The sequence below is a fragment of the Oncorhynchus mykiss genome, chromosome 24 (genome assembly GCF_013265735.2).
Source record: "Oncorhynchus mykiss isolate Arlee chromosome 24, USDA_OmykA_1.1, whole genome shotgun sequence".
Classification (NCBI taxonomy): Eukaryota; Metazoa; Chordata; class Actinopteri; order Salmoniformes; family Salmonidae; genus Oncorhynchus; species Oncorhynchus mykiss.
The window spans coordinates 7,108,643-7,128,877 of NC_048588.1; the positions used below are offsets into that span (position 1 = coordinate 7,108,643).

At 42.2% G+C, this 20,235-nt stretch overlaps 3 protein-coding genes across 5 annotated transcripts; 2 read left to right on the forward strand and 1 right to left on the reverse strand.

The window, feature by feature from the left end:
- Window positions 1-8,373: 8,373 nt before the first annotated feature.
- Window positions 8,374-11,704, forward strand: LOC110503621 (calcineurin B homologous protein 2). The gene is made up of 7 exons (XM_021582055.2): window positions 8,374-8,683; window positions 9,302-9,374; window positions 9,482-9,562; window positions 9,848-9,972; window positions 10,080-10,141; window positions 10,512-10,634; window positions 10,893-11,704. Exons 1-7 carry the CDS (start codon window positions 8,617-8,619, stop codon window positions 10,944-10,946), a joined length of 585 nt encoding a protein of 194 aa, XP_021437730.1. The 5' UTR covers window positions 8,374-8,616; the 3' UTR covers window positions 10,947-11,704.
- Window positions 11,705-12,003: 299 nt separating this feature from the next.
- Window positions 12,004-15,172, reverse strand: LOC110503623 (cytochrome c oxidase subunit 7A2, mitochondrial). The gene is made up of 4 exons (XM_021582056.2): window positions 14,963-15,172; window positions 12,804-12,890; window positions 12,289-12,373; window positions 12,004-12,177 (listed from the first exon to the last, which is right to left on the reverse strand). Exons 1-4 carry the CDS (start codon window positions 14,975-14,977, stop codon window positions 12,122-12,124), a joined length of 243 nt encoding a protein of 80 aa, XP_021437731.1. The 5' UTR covers window positions 14,978-15,172; the 3' UTR covers window positions 12,004-12,121.
- Window positions 14,301-20,216, forward strand: rnaset2l (ribonuclease T2, like). Of its 3 annotated transcripts, none has more exons than XM_021582053.2 (10): window positions 14,301-14,826; window positions 15,911-16,014; window positions 16,348-16,405; window positions 16,498-16,565; window positions 16,718-16,775; window positions 16,858-16,925; window positions 18,800-18,913; window positions 19,033-19,081; window positions 19,463-19,543; window positions 19,838-20,216. In XM_021582053.2, the coding sequence occupies exons 2-10, from the start codon at window positions 15,923-15,925 to the stop codon at window positions 20,033-20,035; spliced, it is 786 nt and encodes a 261-aa protein (XP_021437728.2). In that variant the 5' UTR covers window positions 14,301-14,826; window positions 15,911-15,922; the 3' UTR covers window positions 20,036-20,216. The 3 variants fall into 3 exon arrangements, with proteins under 3 accessions (XP_021437728.2, XP_021437727.2, XP_036817649.1); XM_021582052.2 differs by lacking the exon at window positions 14,301-14,826 and adding an exon at window positions 15,398-15,553; XM_036961754.1 differs by lacking the exon at window positions 14,301-14,826 and adding an exon at window positions 15,579-15,775.
- The last annotated feature ends 19 nt before the right edge of the window (window positions 20,217-20,235 follow it).

Genomic DNA, 20,235 nt, shown 5'->3' on the forward strand with positions numbered 1-20,235 from the left:
CTTTTTCCTCCAAACATAACGATGGTCATTATGGCCAAAAAGTTATATTTTTGTTTCATCAGACCTAAGGACATTTCTACAAAAAGTACAATCTTTGTCCCCATGTGCAGTTGCAAGCCGTAGTCTGGCTTTTTTATGGCGGTTTTGGAGCAGTGGCTTCTTCACAAGGTCCTTTGCTGTTGTTCTGGGATTGGATTGCACTTTTCGCACCAAAGTATGTTGATCTCTAGGAGATAGAATGCGTCTCCTTCCTGAGCGGTATGATGGCTGCGTGGTCCCATGGTGTTTATACTTGCGTACTATTGTTTGTACAGATGAACGTGGTACCTTCAGGCATTTGGAAATTGCTCCCAAGGATGAACCAGACTTGTGGAGGTCTACAATTTTTTTTTTCTTTTGATTTTCCCATGATGTCAAGCAAAGAGGCACTGAGTTTGAAGGTAGGCCTTGAAATACATCCACAGGTACACCTCCAATTGACTCAAATGATGTCAATTAGCCGATCAGAAGCTTCTATAGCCATGACTTAATTTTCTGGAATTTTCCAAGCTGTTTAAAGGCACAGTCAACTTAGTGTATGTAAACCTCTGACTCACTGGAATTGTGATACAGCAAATTACACCTGAAATAATCTGTCTGTAAACAATTGTTGGAAAAAGCTATTGTGTCATGCACAAAGTAGATGTTCTAACCGACTTGCCAAAACGATAATTTGTCAACAAGAAATTTGTGGAGTGGTTGAAAAACGAGTTTTAATGACTCCAACCTAAGTGTATGCAAACTTCCGACTTCAACTGTATACCTGTTTTAGTAGGGCTAAATGTCCAATGAAATCCCTATGGTATGATTGAATAGTTACACAGTACCATAGGTAGCGATAGTATGGCATAACTAAACAGACGTGGAACAACACTACTTATTAATGTGGCCAAATGTATTCATTAGGCCTAGGTTAAGTATGTTTCCTTCAGCAACTTGTTATGAGAACATCTTAGCAATCTGAGTTCTCCTAGGAGAATGAAGTCTTGGCAGGTAATCTGAGAGTCTCAGTTTCAGCCCTGTTACATATTCCTTCAGGACAACCATCCCTCAACAACACCACTTTAGCAATGTTTTAACACCCGTTGCCCTGGGCTTTCTTCCTTTCCCCCATCCACTGTTAGACTGGAAAGAGTCTGGTGAGTCAATGCTGATGGAGTCATAGAGGAAGTTAAACCGGAAGTTATTGTTTAGTCTTCTGAGACATTGCAAACACATTTGTTTTTTGGTTCCTAACCGTATCCCGTAATTACTACTTATTGTAAGCCACAGCTCTGATTGGCATTACATAAAAGAAACCAGTTTCATCTGAAGGGACTTGGAAAATCCCTCTCGTAAAGGTGGGTTGTTTTTTTAAAAATAGGTTGGTGTGTAGATGATAAAGGAAGAGATGTTTTCATGCCTCTTTATGGAAGTACGTTTTTGTGGCTTCGGTAGCCTCCCACTGTTAGACGTGGCTGACTGTATACCTCTTCAAGTCAGATGCCTAATCATAGGAAACTCACATACACTAACTCGAGAAAATATCAAGACCTACGGCTGGGTTCAATCCGTATCGCTGATGTTCAGCGCTCGCGCCCTATTGAGATGTAAAGGCCATTTTTAGATTTGACCCGACACATGCAGCGTTTACCCGTGAATGCGGTCTCCGCTAACGCGGGAACATTGCCTTTAACTTTTATCACCCTGTAAAGCAGCCCTTCAGTGCTACGGATTGAAACCAGACCCTAGTACATGCAAGCCTACCTACACTTCCCCTTTGTCATCCATATGTAAGCCATTAACTCCGCTGTTTACTTGGTCGATGCTTACATATTTGCTGGAAATTAAGTATAGGTTTTTCCAGACTTGATGGTAAAAGTTGTGACTGTAAATGCATTTTTCACATAGAAAAATAGAAAAAGTAACATACATGACCAAGTTTTTGACATACAGTGACCACCCACAGGGCACAGACGTGAATCCAACGTCTGTTCCACATCGGTTGTGTCCAAAAGCCCCAAACAGGAAAAACCTGTTTACTTTACGATAGATACACAGTGTGACTCATTACAAAGGAACATTGTGGTTCCCCAGCACTATGATCAAGGGACAAATACCTTTGCTCAACATCAGATCTAAACTCACGTCAGCCACATGCTAGGTGCACAAATACCCAGTGATGTGGACGGGATTGTAGGGGCTTCTTCAGCCACATTGGGGACCTTTCTCTGAGAATGTGTCGAAACATTTACAGAAACGTTGAGAAATCCACATGAGAGCAACAAACATGAATATCAGTACTGTGCTGACTTGGTGCAACCCAGACATGGGAAATGATCCGGAGTGCAAGGAATGTCCGTGTATTGGATGAAGAACTGTTGCTATTTACTCAGATATATAGTGGTTACGGATGAGTAGATCATTAGCTTAGTAATTCAATCTGGCCCATGGTAGAGGGCTTACTTGGAAAAGGGCCTAATCAGCCCGGAAATTTCTGGAATGAAATAGATCACTGGAAGTCTGAGGCCGTTTTACAGTGAAGTTAAACATGATGCAATGCTGATCAGTGGCCTTTCTTCTCTTTGAGGATTGTTTAATTCCTGCCTAATACATTATTCACACAACAACAATTAAGTGATTAGAAAATCAGAAGGAAACGGGCTTTGCACGCTAGTGCAAAGACTGAACCAAAACTATAGGAGCAACACAGCTTTTGCTGTCTCTCCCATTGGGTTCCAAACGTAACTAATTTGGAACCCAAATTCCTGTGTGGAAACAAGGGCGTAACTCCAACCCCCAACCCCCCCCCCCCCCCATCTCCACCACCACCACCATCACCCCCAAACCCACCCATCTTCCAACACACACCTCCCGTTCTGCAGTAGGCCAGTGTGGTGGAAGGGAGGTGGGTTGGCAGTGACAGTGCTCCAGCAATTTGCGCAATTAGGGTCAGGGCAGGGCTGTCAGCCCCCAGTGCAGCGCGGGGAGAGTCCATGTCAGCCTGCTCCTCGCTAATGAGCCGAGCGCCTTCCATTCAGACGCTCAGTAATTAAGAGCTGGTCCTATTCCAAGAAACGTTCTTCTCCCCCGCCATCTGTCAGCGTGGCAAGCAAGGAGCCCGCTTCGTATTGTTCTCTCCTCAGCTCTATTATGCATCAGTTTCTTTAACACTTTTTAAGCGCCAACTTCCAAATGAGAAGAGGAATCTCAGCCTGGCACTGAACCGTCCCCTCAGAGAGGGGGTAGCTGGGTTTGGACCCATCACAGTTATGTTAAGCACTTTGACTTTGAGGTGCGTTTGTGTTGAGGAAGGAGGAGTCGTTTTATAATCCATCGTTTGGCACAGGGGAGAGAAACTTCTTCAAACTGGGGAATTAGTGTAAACAAGCAACCCTGCCCAACCCCCTCCCCAGCAGCGCCTCTCTCACAACCACTTGAAGGACTTTCCTCCTCTCCTCCTTGCCTCCTCTCCTCTCACCTTTCTTCTCCTTTCCTCATCTCCCCTTTCTCTCTTCCTTTTCTCCTCCTCTCTTCTCTCCTCCTCTCCTTCCCTCTCCTCTCTTCCTCTCTCCCCTCAGTGAGGGCCCTGTCTGTCACAGATGGGCCATGCTCCAGGGCATGTCTTGATTAAAAGGGCTTCCACAGTGTTCAACACCCAGGGTCTCAGTCCTGAGTTCTGGAGAGCCACCTCCCTTCCCACCTGGTGGCCTCAGTGCCCCTCTACCATTCCATTTAGCTCCCTTCTGTTATATGAAAACTTAATCATTAGCCGGGGGAGGTGGGGCAGGGGAGGGGGTTGTCTCCTTACAAGCCCCAGGAACCCCCTGGCCTCAACTCGTGCCTCCCATGGCTGCCCTTTCATCTGGATGGCAATATTAATTAGCCAGAACTGCTCAGTGCATTGTGGGGACAGGGTGGTGTCTGATGGGCCTCAGGATGGTGGATGGGGTTTTGGATTTAGTTTGTTGTAAATTGTAGTTTAGACATGCTGTCCCAAGACAAGCTGGTGGATCGTTATGGTGTGTTATGGTTGTGGTTTTGGAGTGTGCTCTGTATCCTGGTGGCCCTGGAGTGTGGTCTATATCCTGGTGGCCTTGGAGTGTGCTCTGTATCCTGGTGACCTTGGAGTGTGGCCTCAAGTAAAGAAAGTAAAAGGGGATCTTGTTTAGACAAGGCACTGACGTGTCTGAGGTGAGGTTTTGGAGATAGGTAGTTGTAGCAGAGCGGCACCCGCTCACTGTTATTTCCTGTGTCTGTCGCATTGAGTCTGGTCTCTCCTGCACTCCACTGGCCCGGAATGTTCTCCCTTCATTATCAGCCTGCCCCAGCCCAGCAGGACACCCCTTCCTCAGCTCCAAGTCACTCCCCCACCCAGCCCCAGTCTCAGCCGCACAGATGAGGGGGGAGAGAGACAGGCCAACAGACTCCCTCTCCAGCCAAGGTTAATTGACCCAGTTTGCGGCTGAGCATACTTGAGACGTAGCGGGTGTCCCCTGCTCAAGTTGCATGGCGGGAGTTGGCCAAGGATGGCGCCTAGACGTGTGAGGGCGCCAGCGAGGACCACCAACAGAGGGAAAGGATGTGGAGCACCCTGGTGGAACGCCATCCTCTTGCATAATGCATTGTTATTTGCCCATATTAATTTTGGCCATTGATTTTGGCTAATCAAAGGGTAGCCCATCATTTAGACATATTGATTTTTAACTGTGAGGTATTTTTCTCATTGTTATTGAATTCTCAGGAAATGCAGGGGGTGTGAAGAAGACAACTGTCTGACAACCTGAAATGACACTAAACGTTGAACTGCGCTTCCTGTTTTTTTAAAGTAACATAACATCATTTCTATGCTTAACCTGCCATGACATACAGGACAATTGAAAATGTTGTAGTTTTCCAGTTCAGACAGACTGAGCGGGCTCTCTGCCTGTGGTGCCTTTAGTTTGAGATGAATGGAACACAGTTGACCTTCCCATTCACTCAGACTGGGGATGGTGTTTACAAGTATTTTATCATCCATGGCAGAGCAGGGGTCAAAGTTCAAATAGCCAGCAAAGCTTCATTCTCACCCAATTGGCACACTGCCCAACCAAGTCTCTGACATGCTTTCACTTTCATTGTTTGTGGCACCAAGGACAAAACCGCCGCCCGATAGAACGTTTGTGAAAATTACTCAAAAAGAGAGAGGTGGGCTTTCCTCAGTCCTCTTTTATCTTTTAATTTTTTTCACGTCATGCTCTCTTCTTCTGTTAATCTGTTCTCTGCAGTTAGAAGTTCCAGTCAAAGCCGGCTATTCCTTGCCCATTAAAGAGCCATTCATCTTAATTAATTTGAAGTTTAAACACAACAAATGGCCAAACAAAGTTCCCCATGGGTGACTTATAGTCGGCTGGAATAAATTTGAATCTTTTTGTTAATGTGTCACCTTGTCAGTGACCCGTGGCACATGTCATGAAACGGAACCTAAGAGCCGAGATAGTTTCACTTCGCTGGCTGGTATCAGAAAGTGAGATTCAAAAGGTGTGGATTATAGGAAAGAAGAAATACAGAACAGAAATGAAAGACAAACATGGAATCATCTCCTATCCTATCATCCTGTATTTACTTTGCCACCATGGCCTTTTTTTTGCCTTTACCTCCCTTCTCACCTCATTTGCTCACATCGTATATAGACTTGTTTATACTGTATTATTGACTGTATGTTTGTTTTACTCCATGTGTAACTCTGTGTCGTTGTATCTGTCGAACTGCTTTGCTTTATCTTGGCCAGGTCGCAATTGTAAATGAGAACTTGTTCTCAACTTGCCTACCTGGTTAAATAAAGGTGAAATAAAAAAAAAAAAAAAAAATAGAATAAACATTGTGAAAGAATCTATAAATACTTTATCTACGGTGGTGAACGACTATCGGCACAGAACAACGCATGCCTGTCAAGACTGCTCAGTTTACTGTACTACAGCTAGGTCAACACAACTCTTCTTGATTCTGCAAAGTTATACTGAAGGCAACTCACTCCTTTGGCCGTTTGAAATACTCTTGATTTATTACTGTACATAGTTCAACATCTGATAGGGAGAGAAAAAAGTAATGGGGGCTCTGACTTACTGGTCTCCATTAAGATAAACAAACTGTAAGTGGTGAAAAAGGAGATGTTTTCTGGGAAAAATTCCAGCTCTTAAAAATGAAGAGCCTGCCATATGTAGAAGCTGCTTACTTGTGTAACAATAATAATAAGCATTTTTATAAGCCCAGGACTCAATCTGAGGCATGTTATATAGCAGCACACTGTGCTAAATTTGTCTGACTTCTTCTTTGTGCGTATGTGTGTGCGTATGTGCGTGCGTGTGTCTAGTCTGAAGGAGACAGACGTGTCAACATCTAGTGAACCACCCTGCATGTTCACCTCTGCCACCAATGAGGAATTGAACAAAGGAGAAGAAAAACACTAGCTGTCTCACTCTCGCTGAGCGGAGAGCACTGATTGGACCACTCGGTCACTCTTACTTCCTAACTCTCTGTACATTCCAACATGGAAGGAATGTCCAGCTCCATCCAGTGTGTCTTAGTGCTGTGGCTCCTGAGTGAGTGACTGGCCACATACGGTCTATGTTAACAACTAACGATAGAACGAGACATGGGGAGCAGCTTGCTAATGTCTCTCTTTGGCACTTGGGAGTGTGATCATGGTATTTTCTGGTATTTTCTGTCTGGCTGCCTTGGCATGGAGCCCTGGGCTTGACAATCACATCTTGTCAGTCGTCCTAGTTACATCTCTCACATTTACATGTGTTATTACTCTACTATTTGGTTGAATGAAGGTGACCTGAATTATTATACCAAACTATTTTTGGGGCATGACAGCAGCAGTGGAGTGGACGGATTTGATGTCTATTTCATATGAGACACATCACATTGCATATCCAGCCCTGTAAATGCCTTTCTTTTCCAGAAAAACATGATTCAGCTACAGAGGAAACATGTTTATTTATGATAGATGTTTGTGGACAGAAAAAAAATACATTGATTTGTTTTGTTTTGCTATTAGTCTTGACATTTGGTGTGAGTAGGCCTACTAAAATGTTCTTGTTGTTGGCAGCAATCTTTCTAGCCCACAAATGCTTTTAATGGTTCAAATGTGAAGGTCAGCAAAGAGAATGATTCAAGTCTTGGGCTATTTAAATACATGAGCAAGGCAAGCATCACAGCTGCCAGTGATGTAAACAAATTCAAACCGTTGCTAACAAATTATCAGCTATTTTTATTTGACCCTTTATTGAACTAGGCAAGACGACGCTGGGCCAATTGTGCGCCGCCCTATGAGACTCCCAATCACGGCCGGTTGGGATACAGCCTGGAATCAAACCAGGGTCTGTAGTGACACCTCTAGCACTGAGATGCAGTGCCTTAGACTGCTGCGCCACTCGGGAGCAAGGATCCATGATGCACAAATGGTATGTTTTTGTTGATGAAGAGAAAGACCCTTCATTTTGTTGATGTGGAAACCTGTTGCCTAGAAGTTATATAAATATGAATAATTTTGAACCCCCATTATAGATCGGGATTTTATAGCACCAGGTTCATTCAGAAGGAACAGATTTTGAGTCCCATGGACTATTATCTAATAACGGTTTTGGAAAAATAGTATGCAGGAAATACAGAGCAGTTCACTGACTCATGAAACACAAACCAGCTTTCCAACTGATAGCTGATAACGGTCAGAGCTGACCCATACTATAACTAGACTACTCACAATGCACACATTGTCCACTTAAGTAGTAGCCTCTGTTTCCTTGCTATCTGAAAGGGATGGTGCCATCTAGTGTCAAAGGACCACTATAACAATGTTTGATTTGCATGTAATACATTGTATTGGACAGTATAGTGATGGTCAGGTTACTCAGGAGCATACAGGCTAGTAGCCTATTATAATCATTAGGTCAAAGATTCCATTATGTAATAGATTAGTGTAGGTAGCAAGCTATTAGGGATGATTTAAGGACTCCCGAGTGGCGCAGCTGTCTAATGTGCTGCATCGCAGTGAAGGAGGCATCACTACACTCCCTAGTTTTAATCCAGGCTGTATCATATGGCTATGATTGGGAGTCCCATAGGGTGGTGCACAACTGGCCAAGAACAAAGGATTTGTTCTTAACTGACTTGCCTAGTTAAATACAGGTTATGTTTAAAATACATAGCTATAATGCAAATATATTAATCAAAGATACACTTTGCTATATATAATGCTATCCATGTTGGATAGTAAATCCAGGCTATTGATAAAATTCTATATCAGTCTTGGAGATCTGTTGTAGGAACAGACTTTGAATTTGAATGTGTGTTCTTGAAAACATATAAGTCACGACCCCATTGGTCATTTGGACCCCTTGGTTTAACTGCCGTTGTGTAGATATCTGTCATTAGCCCTGAACTGCCTGACTTGACGTTCAATAAACCCTTGCTTTTTGTCGAGGATACTAAAGTTTGTTTCATAGCTACATTCGTTTATCATTTCTAAACAACAGGCAATGGGAAGTTAACGGGAAATTCTGAAGTTCCCGGACCTGACGTTTATTTATCGAGTGTTTTTTTTCTGTGGAAATGGGCTCGACAAACTCCACCCTGTCAAAAATTCCAAACGTCGAAGAATTAATGGAAGAAACGGGTTGTAAGTTCTCCGGCGGGTAGGACTGTAATTTAGGCTACTATAAAAATTGTATTGAGATTGTCATGATTATACAATGACTTCATAGTTTATGCCAAATTCGAAGACAAATCTTTGAGTGGGCGTATAACGGATTTCATTATAAATGTTATTGTGACAGCTGTATGGAGCCCAGCTTTTCTTTTGCCTTTATTATATTTTTTCATCAAAGTTTTAAAGCGCAGATATGTTGAAATGTGTGCAAATTATTAATCGTTTTTGCACCCATAAGATTGATGTTTGACAGGTGCGCAAATTGCGCGCGCAACTTTGGCTGATCAAAATACGCATGCGTCTTACCCAACCAAATACAGTATTGGATGTCTAAGCTTTGCACAGAGAGTTATATTGACATATACATGTGGCTTTGAGAAGTTGTGGGTAAATTAATAATTTGGCCTTTAGGCTACTTTTATAAATGCTTGAATAATTCATGGAGTGTTTGCTTGAGTGGTATCCAGAGCAATGAACTGGCCTCTATATGGTTAATGCATATAGTGATTAAATTATTTGGTGTGCCACTGTCCTGCCCCATTACTAATAGCATGAATATATGGTTCTCTTGTTTTCTCTTTATCATAGTCACCCCTGCACACATTGTTCGACTTTATGACCGTTTCGAAGCATTGGACAAGGAGAAGACAGGTCATCTCCGGTAAGTGGTGGGATCATGTCAGCTTTATGGAGTTGACTAAAACAGTGCATTTCAGAATAACTTATGTCTGGATGTCTTGTCTTTGTTTTATCCCCATTACTGTGAAGCCCACAGGATTTTGGAGCCATTAATAGGTTGGCGATGAACCCCATTGGGGATCGGATCATTGGGGCTTTCTTCTCTCCAGGGTACAGAACAACATTTCTTACATGTTTGAGTAACGTTACTGACTTGATAACCTCACCAATGAAATGGTAAGGTAAAGGTTCATGTTAATTTTCGCTGTAATAAAAAAGTCCATTATTTTTCTAGGTCTCCTTAAAACAACAGAGAGCACAATCAACAAGACTAAATATTTATTCAAGTTCAGTTGATTCTGTGCACCAATTTTTATTTAATTGTTTATAAAATGTCCATGTACCCTGTACTTTTGGAATGTAAGCGGGTTCTGGTATTAAAAGAATATCTCTCAGACAGGAAACGGTGGACTTCCACTCCTTTGTGAGGATCCTGGCCCACTTCCGGCCTGCGGACAAAAAACATCCCAAAGATCCCAGTATGCCTGAACCTGTCAACAGTAGGACCAGTAAACTCAAGTGTGAGTCCTCTGGCAGATATATATTTTTTCGTGGTTACCCCAAAATAGATTTTAGCAGTCAAATTCAACTCAGTCAGTTCTGCCCTGATTTATCTCTTTCCTTTCAGTTGCTTTCCAACTGTATGACCAGGACAAGGATGGCAAAATCTCCAGAGCAGAGCTTCTACAGGTCTGTAATAACTGTTGGCTTTACTGACAACACAATATACCACCAATAAGTTAGTGATGCAAATTGTTTCTCATACCAAACCAGGTCTGGTATGCCCCTGCAATTTATGGCTAGAATGCCTATGTCCTATACCAGAGGTATTCAAATCTTACCCTACGAGGTCCGGAGCCTACTGGTTTTCTGTTCTACCTGATAATGAATTGCACCCACCTGGTGTTCCAGGTCTAAATCAGTCCCTGATTAGAGGGGAACAACAAAACAAGAAGTGGAACTGGCTTCAAGGTCGGGATTTGAATTTGAGGGCCCTATAGAATGAAGCCCATTCTCCAATGGGTTTGGGATGTGATTGACAGCTGAGGGTGATTGACAGGTGCTGCGGTCCATGCTGGAGATGCAGGTGACGGAGGAGCAGCTTGAGAGCATCGCCGACCGCACCATCCAGGAGGCTGACCTGGACAACGACGATGCCATCTCTTTTGAGGAGTTCCGCAAGGTACCACTGGGTAGAGCTCGAAGACTGACATATCAACATGGGCCATTGCAGCACAGTGCACCCAGAATACTAAGTCAACCACATAGAAAATGATGTTGGCCATTGCTGTAGTCAAACAGCATACTGTACATTGTAGGATGACAGTATTTTGCCTTATCCTCTCATATTCAGTGGCTGCATGTGCTGTATTTGACTGTGATGTAATATACCAATTCCACCATTCGTCGGTCTAACTTTGGCTTTTCTTTTTCCCTACAGTCCCTGGAGAAGGTAAACATCGACCACAAGATGAGCATTCGCTTCCTGCGCTAGCTAGAGTGGTTGCACTGGGTCAAGTGACCGTTCAGAGATGTAGCCCACTTTGTGTCTACTCATCCCTCCCTGGTAAAAACAAGGCTTCTGCAGGGAAATATGACGACATTACTGATTCTTTTAATTGGATGATTAACACTAAATACCTTAAATGACTGACTAATATGCTGTGACTTCATATGTTTACTGTGTACTGGCGTATGGGGATCATGTTCCAACGTATAACTGCATAGGACTAATGTATAATTACGTTGTAACTGCTTTTATATAATACAGTCAAATGTAATTTAATATTTGTTTTGTAGTTGTTGCAGAACCTACATTTTCAATTGGGTTCGTTTTTTACAAGGGCAAACATAATCTTTTATGAAGGGAAGCCGATACTTGAAGTTCACTTTTCCTTGTACATCTAGAGACTGCAATACGTCTCTAGATGTAGCAGCCGTTGTCTAATTACACAGAACATGAGAACTATGAAAGTGATACAATATTTCTACAAATAAATATTTGTGTAAATGATATCACTCATTTATTGAGTTGCCCATGAAAGCTCAAGCTTGGCTATAATTGTGATTCAATAGATTTGATTTAGAGAGAATGACAGTACAACAAATCGAATGTCTACATTTTGAGCCAGAGTAAAGAAAGGGTCTGTTTTGTGACTGACTGGATAGCATTGAACTAATGTGTGCCAAATGTATTTCTCAAATCTATGCATTTTTTGTTGTTGTCAGAAACATGGAATCTTAATGAAATAACCCTGTTGGTATTTGTGTGGAGTATTTTTTTGCAACCGATTTTCATATTTCAACTATCAGTACATTTAATCTTTTGATGTTACTGATTCAAATAGCCACACAGCTTGTTGCTATCTACGGCCATCTAACACAGGGATATTTCCAAAGCTTGTTCCGTGTGAAATGTTCCTTCATTTCTCTGATTGAACACAGTGGCAGGAATCCATATTTTCACTGAGGTTAAGTGAATTAACACATGGATGATAGAGGGAAATATTTCTTAAGTGGTTTACATTTACACACTGACATTCAGGCTTGCCTTGAGACAGAGGCATAATGGAGAGATTTATTCTGTACAGAAATTGTACCATGACATTAGAAGAAGTTCATAAAGTGGAATTGATTTAAACAATAAACACATGCATTAGCAGGGCTTCCTCATTTGCCCTTAGGCTGACAGGCACATAGAATCCAGAATAAGCAGTATCCGGTGCCTAAATAGAACAGAAAGACACAATGATTAGAACATGTGATACGGCATAGAAAACCAGCACCACAATGCTCCAAATGTACAGAGTACGTTGATGGAGGAATGTAACAGGTACCTGCGAGGGTGATGGACATTGTTAGACGGTAGAGAAGGACATCAGTGGTCCCTCCCTTGATGTGGACTGGCAAGCCGTTGTCCGCCTACAACCGAAGTCAGGGTTCAAATACCTATTCATGATCATGAATCATTGGAGGCTTTTATTGTAAGCCCAAAATGACTTTGTGATATGTGATGATAAAACCAGACTGAATTGCATTCCAGACCATTAATCTGAAGAACAGAACAACTATCCCCTCTGAGGTGCCACCCAACAATGGTGGCAATTCATCAATCTTGCAACATGACACATACAGAAGATCCCAATCAGGTCAATGTTGCTCAATGTAAACATGTTCTGCAGACATTGATGAACGTTGTAAGAAAGATTACTTTTGTCTGCTGCCAAAATCACACCTTGTTGACATTGTTGACTGCCAAAAAACATCTAAAATCCACTGTTGTTAAGACGCCTCTTGTTTTCTTAGTTTGGGATTGTTTCTCATCCAGGTGTCCTAATGATGTCATGCTCACCTGGAATAGCTTCTGATGATCTGGCACCTTGTTCTTCATCTGTTTGGTTGTTGTGCTGAAGGCGCTGGTAGCCAGCCGGGGTAGTTTCTGAAAGGATCCCACAGTCACAAAATCACCCATGTTACTCTGTGCCAGCAAAGGATGTGAAAGCTAGATAGAAAATACAGGGTTTATACCAAAACATACCTTTGCATCCCTTCCGGCCAAATGTGCAAAATAAATTGGTTGGATTCTTGATGGGACATGCTGACTGAGCGGCTGAGGCTAGGTGCTGTTTTCATAGGGTTTCCAGTAGATTCAATCATTTGATAATAAGATAACATAGGGTGGCATTTACCTTTTCGATTCAACACCTGTTTTTCTACTTTCACTTTTAGAGGGATGTGACACTAGCCTGTTGTTTCTTGTATGAGGAAAGAGCTATGGAATACTCTTTGGGTTACTCTTACTTCCCTCTCCGTTGAAATAGTGTTCGCCATGACAACAACTGCTATTGTATACAGTCTTGGTTACGAGAGTAAGTACCCCCTTCTAACTGTTGTAGACATTTTGAGTGGTTTACATACACCCCCAAAAAAATGAGACAGTCACAAACGTTCCTTTTCCTTTCAACAGCATGCAGGGGGGAAATTACACAGACGTTGAAGTGTGTATCACCTTCTTCACTATGTTTTAGACCTTCTGAGTGAATATACAATTTGGGCAATCGTAGATACGCATTCCATCCAAAGTGATGCTAGTATCAAAGACAGCTGGGTTGTCACATCAAATATGCTCAATTAAATCAACATCCTCCAAGATATAAAAACCAACCAAAAGCCTTCTCAGGCAGAGATTCAACTTCCTTTGACGGATAATCCTAATGAAATATGAAATCAGACCGATGTTCTGTAAAAGGACACTGTCGAGTGCAAACCGGTATTTAACCATTATTGTCAATTAGATAAACAGTTGAAAATCAGGGTCAACCTATACCATTTGTTCTGACCCATTATGTTCATTCCTTATAACAGGACTATTTCGAGCCTGGGCTCAAATCCAGAGTCTCTGGTGCCTTCGACCACTGCGCCACCGGGGGGGCCTCTTTTGAAGTTTTTAATCTATTGGTCTTTGTATCACGTCAACATTCTCTGTAAGGTCAATCTCTTACTACTTTTTCCTATCACAGGCAAAAACTTTTCATTTCATTGAAGACCATTTCGTATACTTGTGCTGACTTGAGTTCTGTCCCTTTAAGAGAACTGGTTCCACAGTGTAATATCTACCAAGGTCAAATTGGAGGCCTGAACCAGGGGGCGAGAACTGGCATTGCTGCCAGCCAATGACTGCCACTCAACCTGTGACCTCAACCAATTAGATTACATATTTTGGAGGGAGAGAGGAACATTAAACCCTTCCCCTTGGACTGAATTCCATGTGTGTGTGTGTATACGTGTGTGCGTACGTATGTGGGAGCTATTTGTGGACACGGCACAGTTTGCTTAGAGAAATCATAAAGGACCGATAGAGGAAATGTGAATCAATAACAATATACAAGTATAATATACCATCGCATTTTTCCACCTCACCGAGAAGTGAGAGGGACGTAATTGAAACGATATGACCTCTCAGTAGGAGCTTGTAAACTACATATTTTAAAAGATCAATAAGACCCAGTTTTGTATTACATTTTCCATCTGAATGACAATATGAGTCCAATACGACCTCACAGAGAGATCATCTAGACAGGTAGTAATATGTCTCTGTAACTGCATTTCTCTAGAATGACGTCAGAATCTCCTGGGACCACCCTTCTTGTTTTACTATCTAAAGTGGCTTATATGCTGGCCTAACTCTCAGTCGACCACCGGGGCAGAGACGAGGCCTGCAACAGGTTATTTGAGGCCATAGCCCGTCTAACTTATCCCCCACGCATACTGGAATGTATTTATTTATTTGATACTTAGCAACAAGTAATCAGGAAGACAGATATCACTGCAAATGTTGCCTTCTACTCTCCACATTAATAAAAGGTGGTACAAAGGTCAGTCCAACTGTACTTCTCTTTCCAAATAAGATCCAAGAATCTATTAATAATATTTTAACTCTTCATATGATTCAGATTACTACTGGCAGCAGAGAAAACAGAAACATTTGGAGAGAAAACAAATATTTTTTACCAGTAGGCGATTCATGGTGGAGGTTGTACTCGGTGTGAAGCCTCTTGCTGCTTGTCTAGCCGCGGCCTGTTCAAGGGCGCAGTCACATATTGCAGCATTTCTGAATGCCAGCCAAACTATGGTCACCAGGAGAGACCAAACTCTGCTCAAGCCTTCCCTCCAATGGTCTACAATTGTTTCTTTGGTAGCCGTTGTTCACATTGATTTCTGCTCTCACACATCATTAAATGTACATATGTTTATTTGAATTCAAATGAAATTCTTTATGGGGAAAATGTATGCTGCTCATTGACAGTTTGTACTTAGGTGATCTCATTTTTGTATTTGCATCATTCTAATGTGTTGCTTTCAGTGCACACCGTCCATCTTCCAGTTGCGTGAATAATATTCTAAAAGAGTCTCAAAACTAGACACTCTTAGTTTCATTTCTGTGTTGAGGTCCTCAGAAAGAGGAACCGAGTCTGTTGTCTCACCTCTCCCCAGCTGTGATCATGAGATCAGGCAAACAGAGAGTTTTGGTTTAGCATTTTTCATTAGCAGGGAACTGTCATTACAGATCAGTCACACATGATCAGTCACTCTCTCTCTCTGGTAAGTCTCAAAACACAATTGTTATAGTTGTTCTACAGGGTTTGTGCACATGTTGTTGGTGTTTATAGGCATACGTGTATGGCTCTAGCTGTACTTGTTTGTCGTTAGAGATGTAAACAAAGATAGTAAGATTTAGCAAAGTGTAGACAAGCCCTGACTCAACAGTAAGGCGTGCACCTGTGAAATGTACGATACCACTTCAACTGGCGTCTAACACAAGATGTGAGCGCATCATTTGTTATGACATTTCTGTGCACTGACGAGGTTGCAGTTTCTTTCATGTTTATGAGAACAACATACTTGACACTTTTTTTCACATGCAATTGTAGCCAATATATTTATGTCACACACTCCTAGACTAGCATCGATATGCTTTCACCAGTGCTGCTCGTGGTGGCCTTGCTGACTGTCCTTACCGTCACCATGGAGTCTGACCACTGGACAGCAGACCAGCAGGAAAAGTAAGATTGGGATCTTGCGTTGTAAATACTTCAATCCAACAGTTAAATGTAGATCGATCAAGTGTAGAAGTTGGACTTTTCCATTCAAGTCTAGTTATTTTCAACTTCTATAGTACATTGTTTATTTTTGACTATAATACTATCTTTTGGGACAAGCATAGTTGCGTGTCAATCAAATCAATTTATAAAGCCCTTCTTACATCAGCTGATGTCGCAAAGTGCTGTACAGAAACCCAGCCTAAATGTGCCTCTATCGTGAGTGTGATGTACTGTTATGTTGAAATATTAAATAGTCTTGGGCGTGAGGATACAGAATCCTTCCATCTCTCCCAGGTTCTGTACATGGCAGTGTTTGAAGTTTACTCTGCAGTGGCCTGGGAGCTTCTGTTTGGTGAGTTCAACCACTTCTCCATAGCACTTCCTCATCCTCATCGTCGTCAATCACCCATTCTTGTTATTCTAACTCAATCTAACTCTGCACAGGGCCTAAAGAATTCATCACAGTGCAGAATACCTCCAAACATCCAGACATGGACGATCCATGGACTATGGTAAAAAAAAAAAAACATTTTGAGTTTTGAATGAATTATATTTACCCATTAATGTTTGTCATTCCCCATCAGAATAAAACCTTTTGACTGACCTTAATAAACTGGATGAGAAGGACAATTCATATCTGATAATTTTTCGATTTTTGACCTAGGCCTTCGAAAGCTCATACATGTTGTAGCTGCTGGCCAATATTCCACTCTGACCTCAAGGTAAAACTCGTCTCTGGTTACAGTCACCATCGAAGGACAATGAAGAATCTGTGTGTTCAGAAGACATTCCTCTTTCTTTCAGGAGCTGGACCCTGAACTCTCTCAACTTTGGCCATCCCTACTCAAGACTCAATCCAGTTTTCTCTTCTGGTAAGAGGCAGGTTGGGGGTCAATTTCTAATGCAAGTACATTTTTCGCATAAAAAGCTTCTCCTTTTCAGTTTATCGAGAAGTCTTTAAAAAGAGATGGCCTTTTTTTAAATTATTGAATTGGAATGTCAGTTTCCTTCCTGAAATGACTGGCTTCAATTTGACCCCAACCCAGGTAAAATGTCTACTTACCAAATTCGTTTCTTCAACCTTTACACTACCTGTTCCACCATCTCTAATATACAGTGCATTCAGAATTTATTCTGCTTCACTTTTTCCACATTTTGTTACGTTACACCCTTATTCTAAAATTGATTAAATTGTTTTTTCCCCCTCATCAATCTATACACAATACCCCATAATGACAAAGCACTAACAGGTATTTATAATTTTTTTCAAATGTGTTAAAAACATTTTGGGGGGAACATTTACATAAGTATTCAGACGCTTTACTCAGTACTTGGCTGAAGCACCTTTGGCAGCGATTACAGACTCGAGTCTTCTTAGATATGACATTACAGGCTTGGCACACCTGTATTTGAGGAGCTTCTGTCAGGTTGGATGGGGAGTGTCGCTGCACAGCTATTTTCAGGTCTCTCCAGAGATATTGAATCGGTTCAGGTCCAGGCACTGTCTGGGCCACTCAAGGACATTCAGAGACTTGTCCCAATGCCACTCCTGCGTTGTCTTGGCTGTGTGCTCAGGGTCATTGTCCCGTTGGAAGGTGAACCTTCACCCCACTCTGAGGTCCTGAGCACTCTGGAGCAGGTTTTCATCAAGGATCTCTCTGTACTTTGCTCTGTTCATCTTTCCCTCAATTCTGACTAGTCTCCCAGTCCCTGAAAAACATCCACACAGCATGATACTGCCATCACCATGCTTCACCGTAGGGATGGTGCCAGGTTTCCTCCAGATGTGATGCTTGGCATTCAGGCCAAAGAATTCTATCTTGGTTTCATCATCAGAGAATCTTGTTTATCATTGTCTGAGTCCTTTAGTGGTCTGTCTGACCACTCTACCTACCATAAAGCCCTGATTGGTGGAGTGCTGCAGAGATGGTTGGCCTTCTGGAAAGTTCTCCCATCTCCACAGAGGAACTCTGGAGCTCTGTCAGAGTGACCATCGGGTTCTTGGTCACCTCCTTGACCAAGGCCCTTTTCACTCGATTGATCAGTTTGGCCGGGCGGCTAGCTCTAGGAAGAGTCTTGGTGGTTCCAAACTTCTTCAATTTAAGAACGATGGAGGCCACTGTGTTCTTGGGGACCTTCAACACTGCAAAAATGTTTTGGTACCCTTGCCCAGATCTGTGCCTTGACACAATCCTGTCCCTGGAGCTCTACGGACAATTCCTTCAACCTCATGGCTTGGTTTTTGCTCTGACATGCACTGTCAACTGTGGGACCTTATATAGACAGGTGTGTGTCTTTCCAAATCATGTCCAATCAATTGAATTTACCACACGTGGACTCCAATCAAGTTGTTGAAACATCTCAAGGATGAACCTCAGCTCAATTTCGAGTCTCATAGCAAAAGGTCTGAATACTTATGTAAATAAGGTATTTTTCTTTTCTTTTTTTACATTTAAAAAAATTGCTTAAAATCATGTTTTCGCTTTGTCATTATTGGGTATTGTGAGTTGATTGAAGAGGGGGGAAATAATTTGATCCATTTTAGAATGAAGCTGTAAAGTAACAAAATGTGGAAAAAGTCTGAATACTTTCCGAATGCACTGTACAACATTATTTTCTCTGTCATATTGACTGGAAAGGTTCAGAGGTCCCACAGAATAAAAGTTATTACTGTATTCCAGTTCACATAATAAAATTGTGTTAGAGCTGCATAGCAGAGCTGAATGTCCCTGTGTTTCTCCAACAGGAAAGATGAATGGATCAAACATGGCTCTTGTGCTGCTTGTGTGGAGGGCATGAACTCTCCCTTGCGTTACTTCCAGATATGTCTGAAACTACGCGGGCGCTTCGATATTGACCGGTCAGCCCCACTGTTCACATTCACATACCTAACCTGCCTGTTTCACCATTACACATAGTCAAACCTCTGTTGATGGCTTTTATCCTGGCTAAGCTACCTGTTCTCCACCCGTTATTCAGAGCCTTGGAGGACGCAGGCATAAAGCCCTCCTGTAACCAGTCTTATCCAGTAGGTAGTCACTATCACCTTGGGGAAGGGTTAAGAGACAGCTATAGGCATGCATTGTGGGGGTTTACAGAAACTAAATTACAATGCTTTTTATGTAACATTATTTGGATGTACAGACTGAGACACTGCATCCAAATAAGGATCTGAAGGATATAATTAAATTATCTAGTCTTTTTGCAGCATGGGTTTCAGTAGGATCTTATAAAATAGAACCACTTAAGTGAACTTGTTTGGTTGAGATCAGAAACAGAAACTCTGAGAACATGACAAATAATTCCTATTTATGACAAAAAAAAGGCAATTAACATTGAACTTAAGTTTACATGGGGAAGTAGGATGAAACTTGAATTCAGTTACTGCATTGTTCTGCCATCTGTTCAGTACGATAAAGTCAACCATGCTCTGGCCCCAGTCATTGGAGATGACCCCGATGTCCAGATTCAGTGTATAAATGATGAAAAGGTAAGCTAACAGCTAGGTAAGAATCCCTAGGATGAGTGCCTGTCTGTCTGCTCCATCATGCCAGTTCCTTGTCACTTAGTGTCATGCCAAACTGGGGTAGGCAAGTGCAAAAACAAATCTGGGACCAAGCTAGTCACTGTAGTATTGTACCAAACCACACATTATCACCACTTGAGAGTCCTCTGTTCGCCTTTGGTGTAATCTGGCAGTAGCACTGATGCTTCCAAGATTTTGCAGATGTAGAGAAAGTTTATTTGTGGGCATGTAAATGGAATCCCCCATCACTTCCCTCAGGGACGAGAAGTATTGGTCCAGGTGAAGATCCCTCTGTCTCAAAACCTCACCCTTGGATGTCATCAGAAAGAGGACCAGGGAGCTGAACCAGAACCTCCCCAGCTTTGGCACACCTTTCCTGGGCACCCCTGTCCACAGGACTCCACCGTCTTCTACTTCCCTATAAACCACGACCACCCACACCAGCCATGTGACTAGTGTTACGTCTGTCCTCACCACAGACGGGGCTGCCATGCCTACCTAATGATAAGCAAGTTCTTGAGGCACTCATGTAATACGCAGGCACTTTTTGTCCTTTAAGTATTTTTGTTTTGCAAACATGCTTTTGGTGAGTCCAAATATACATTTTGTTGGCAAAATAAACAAGTATTTTAAAGCACCTTATTGTTGTGTATATA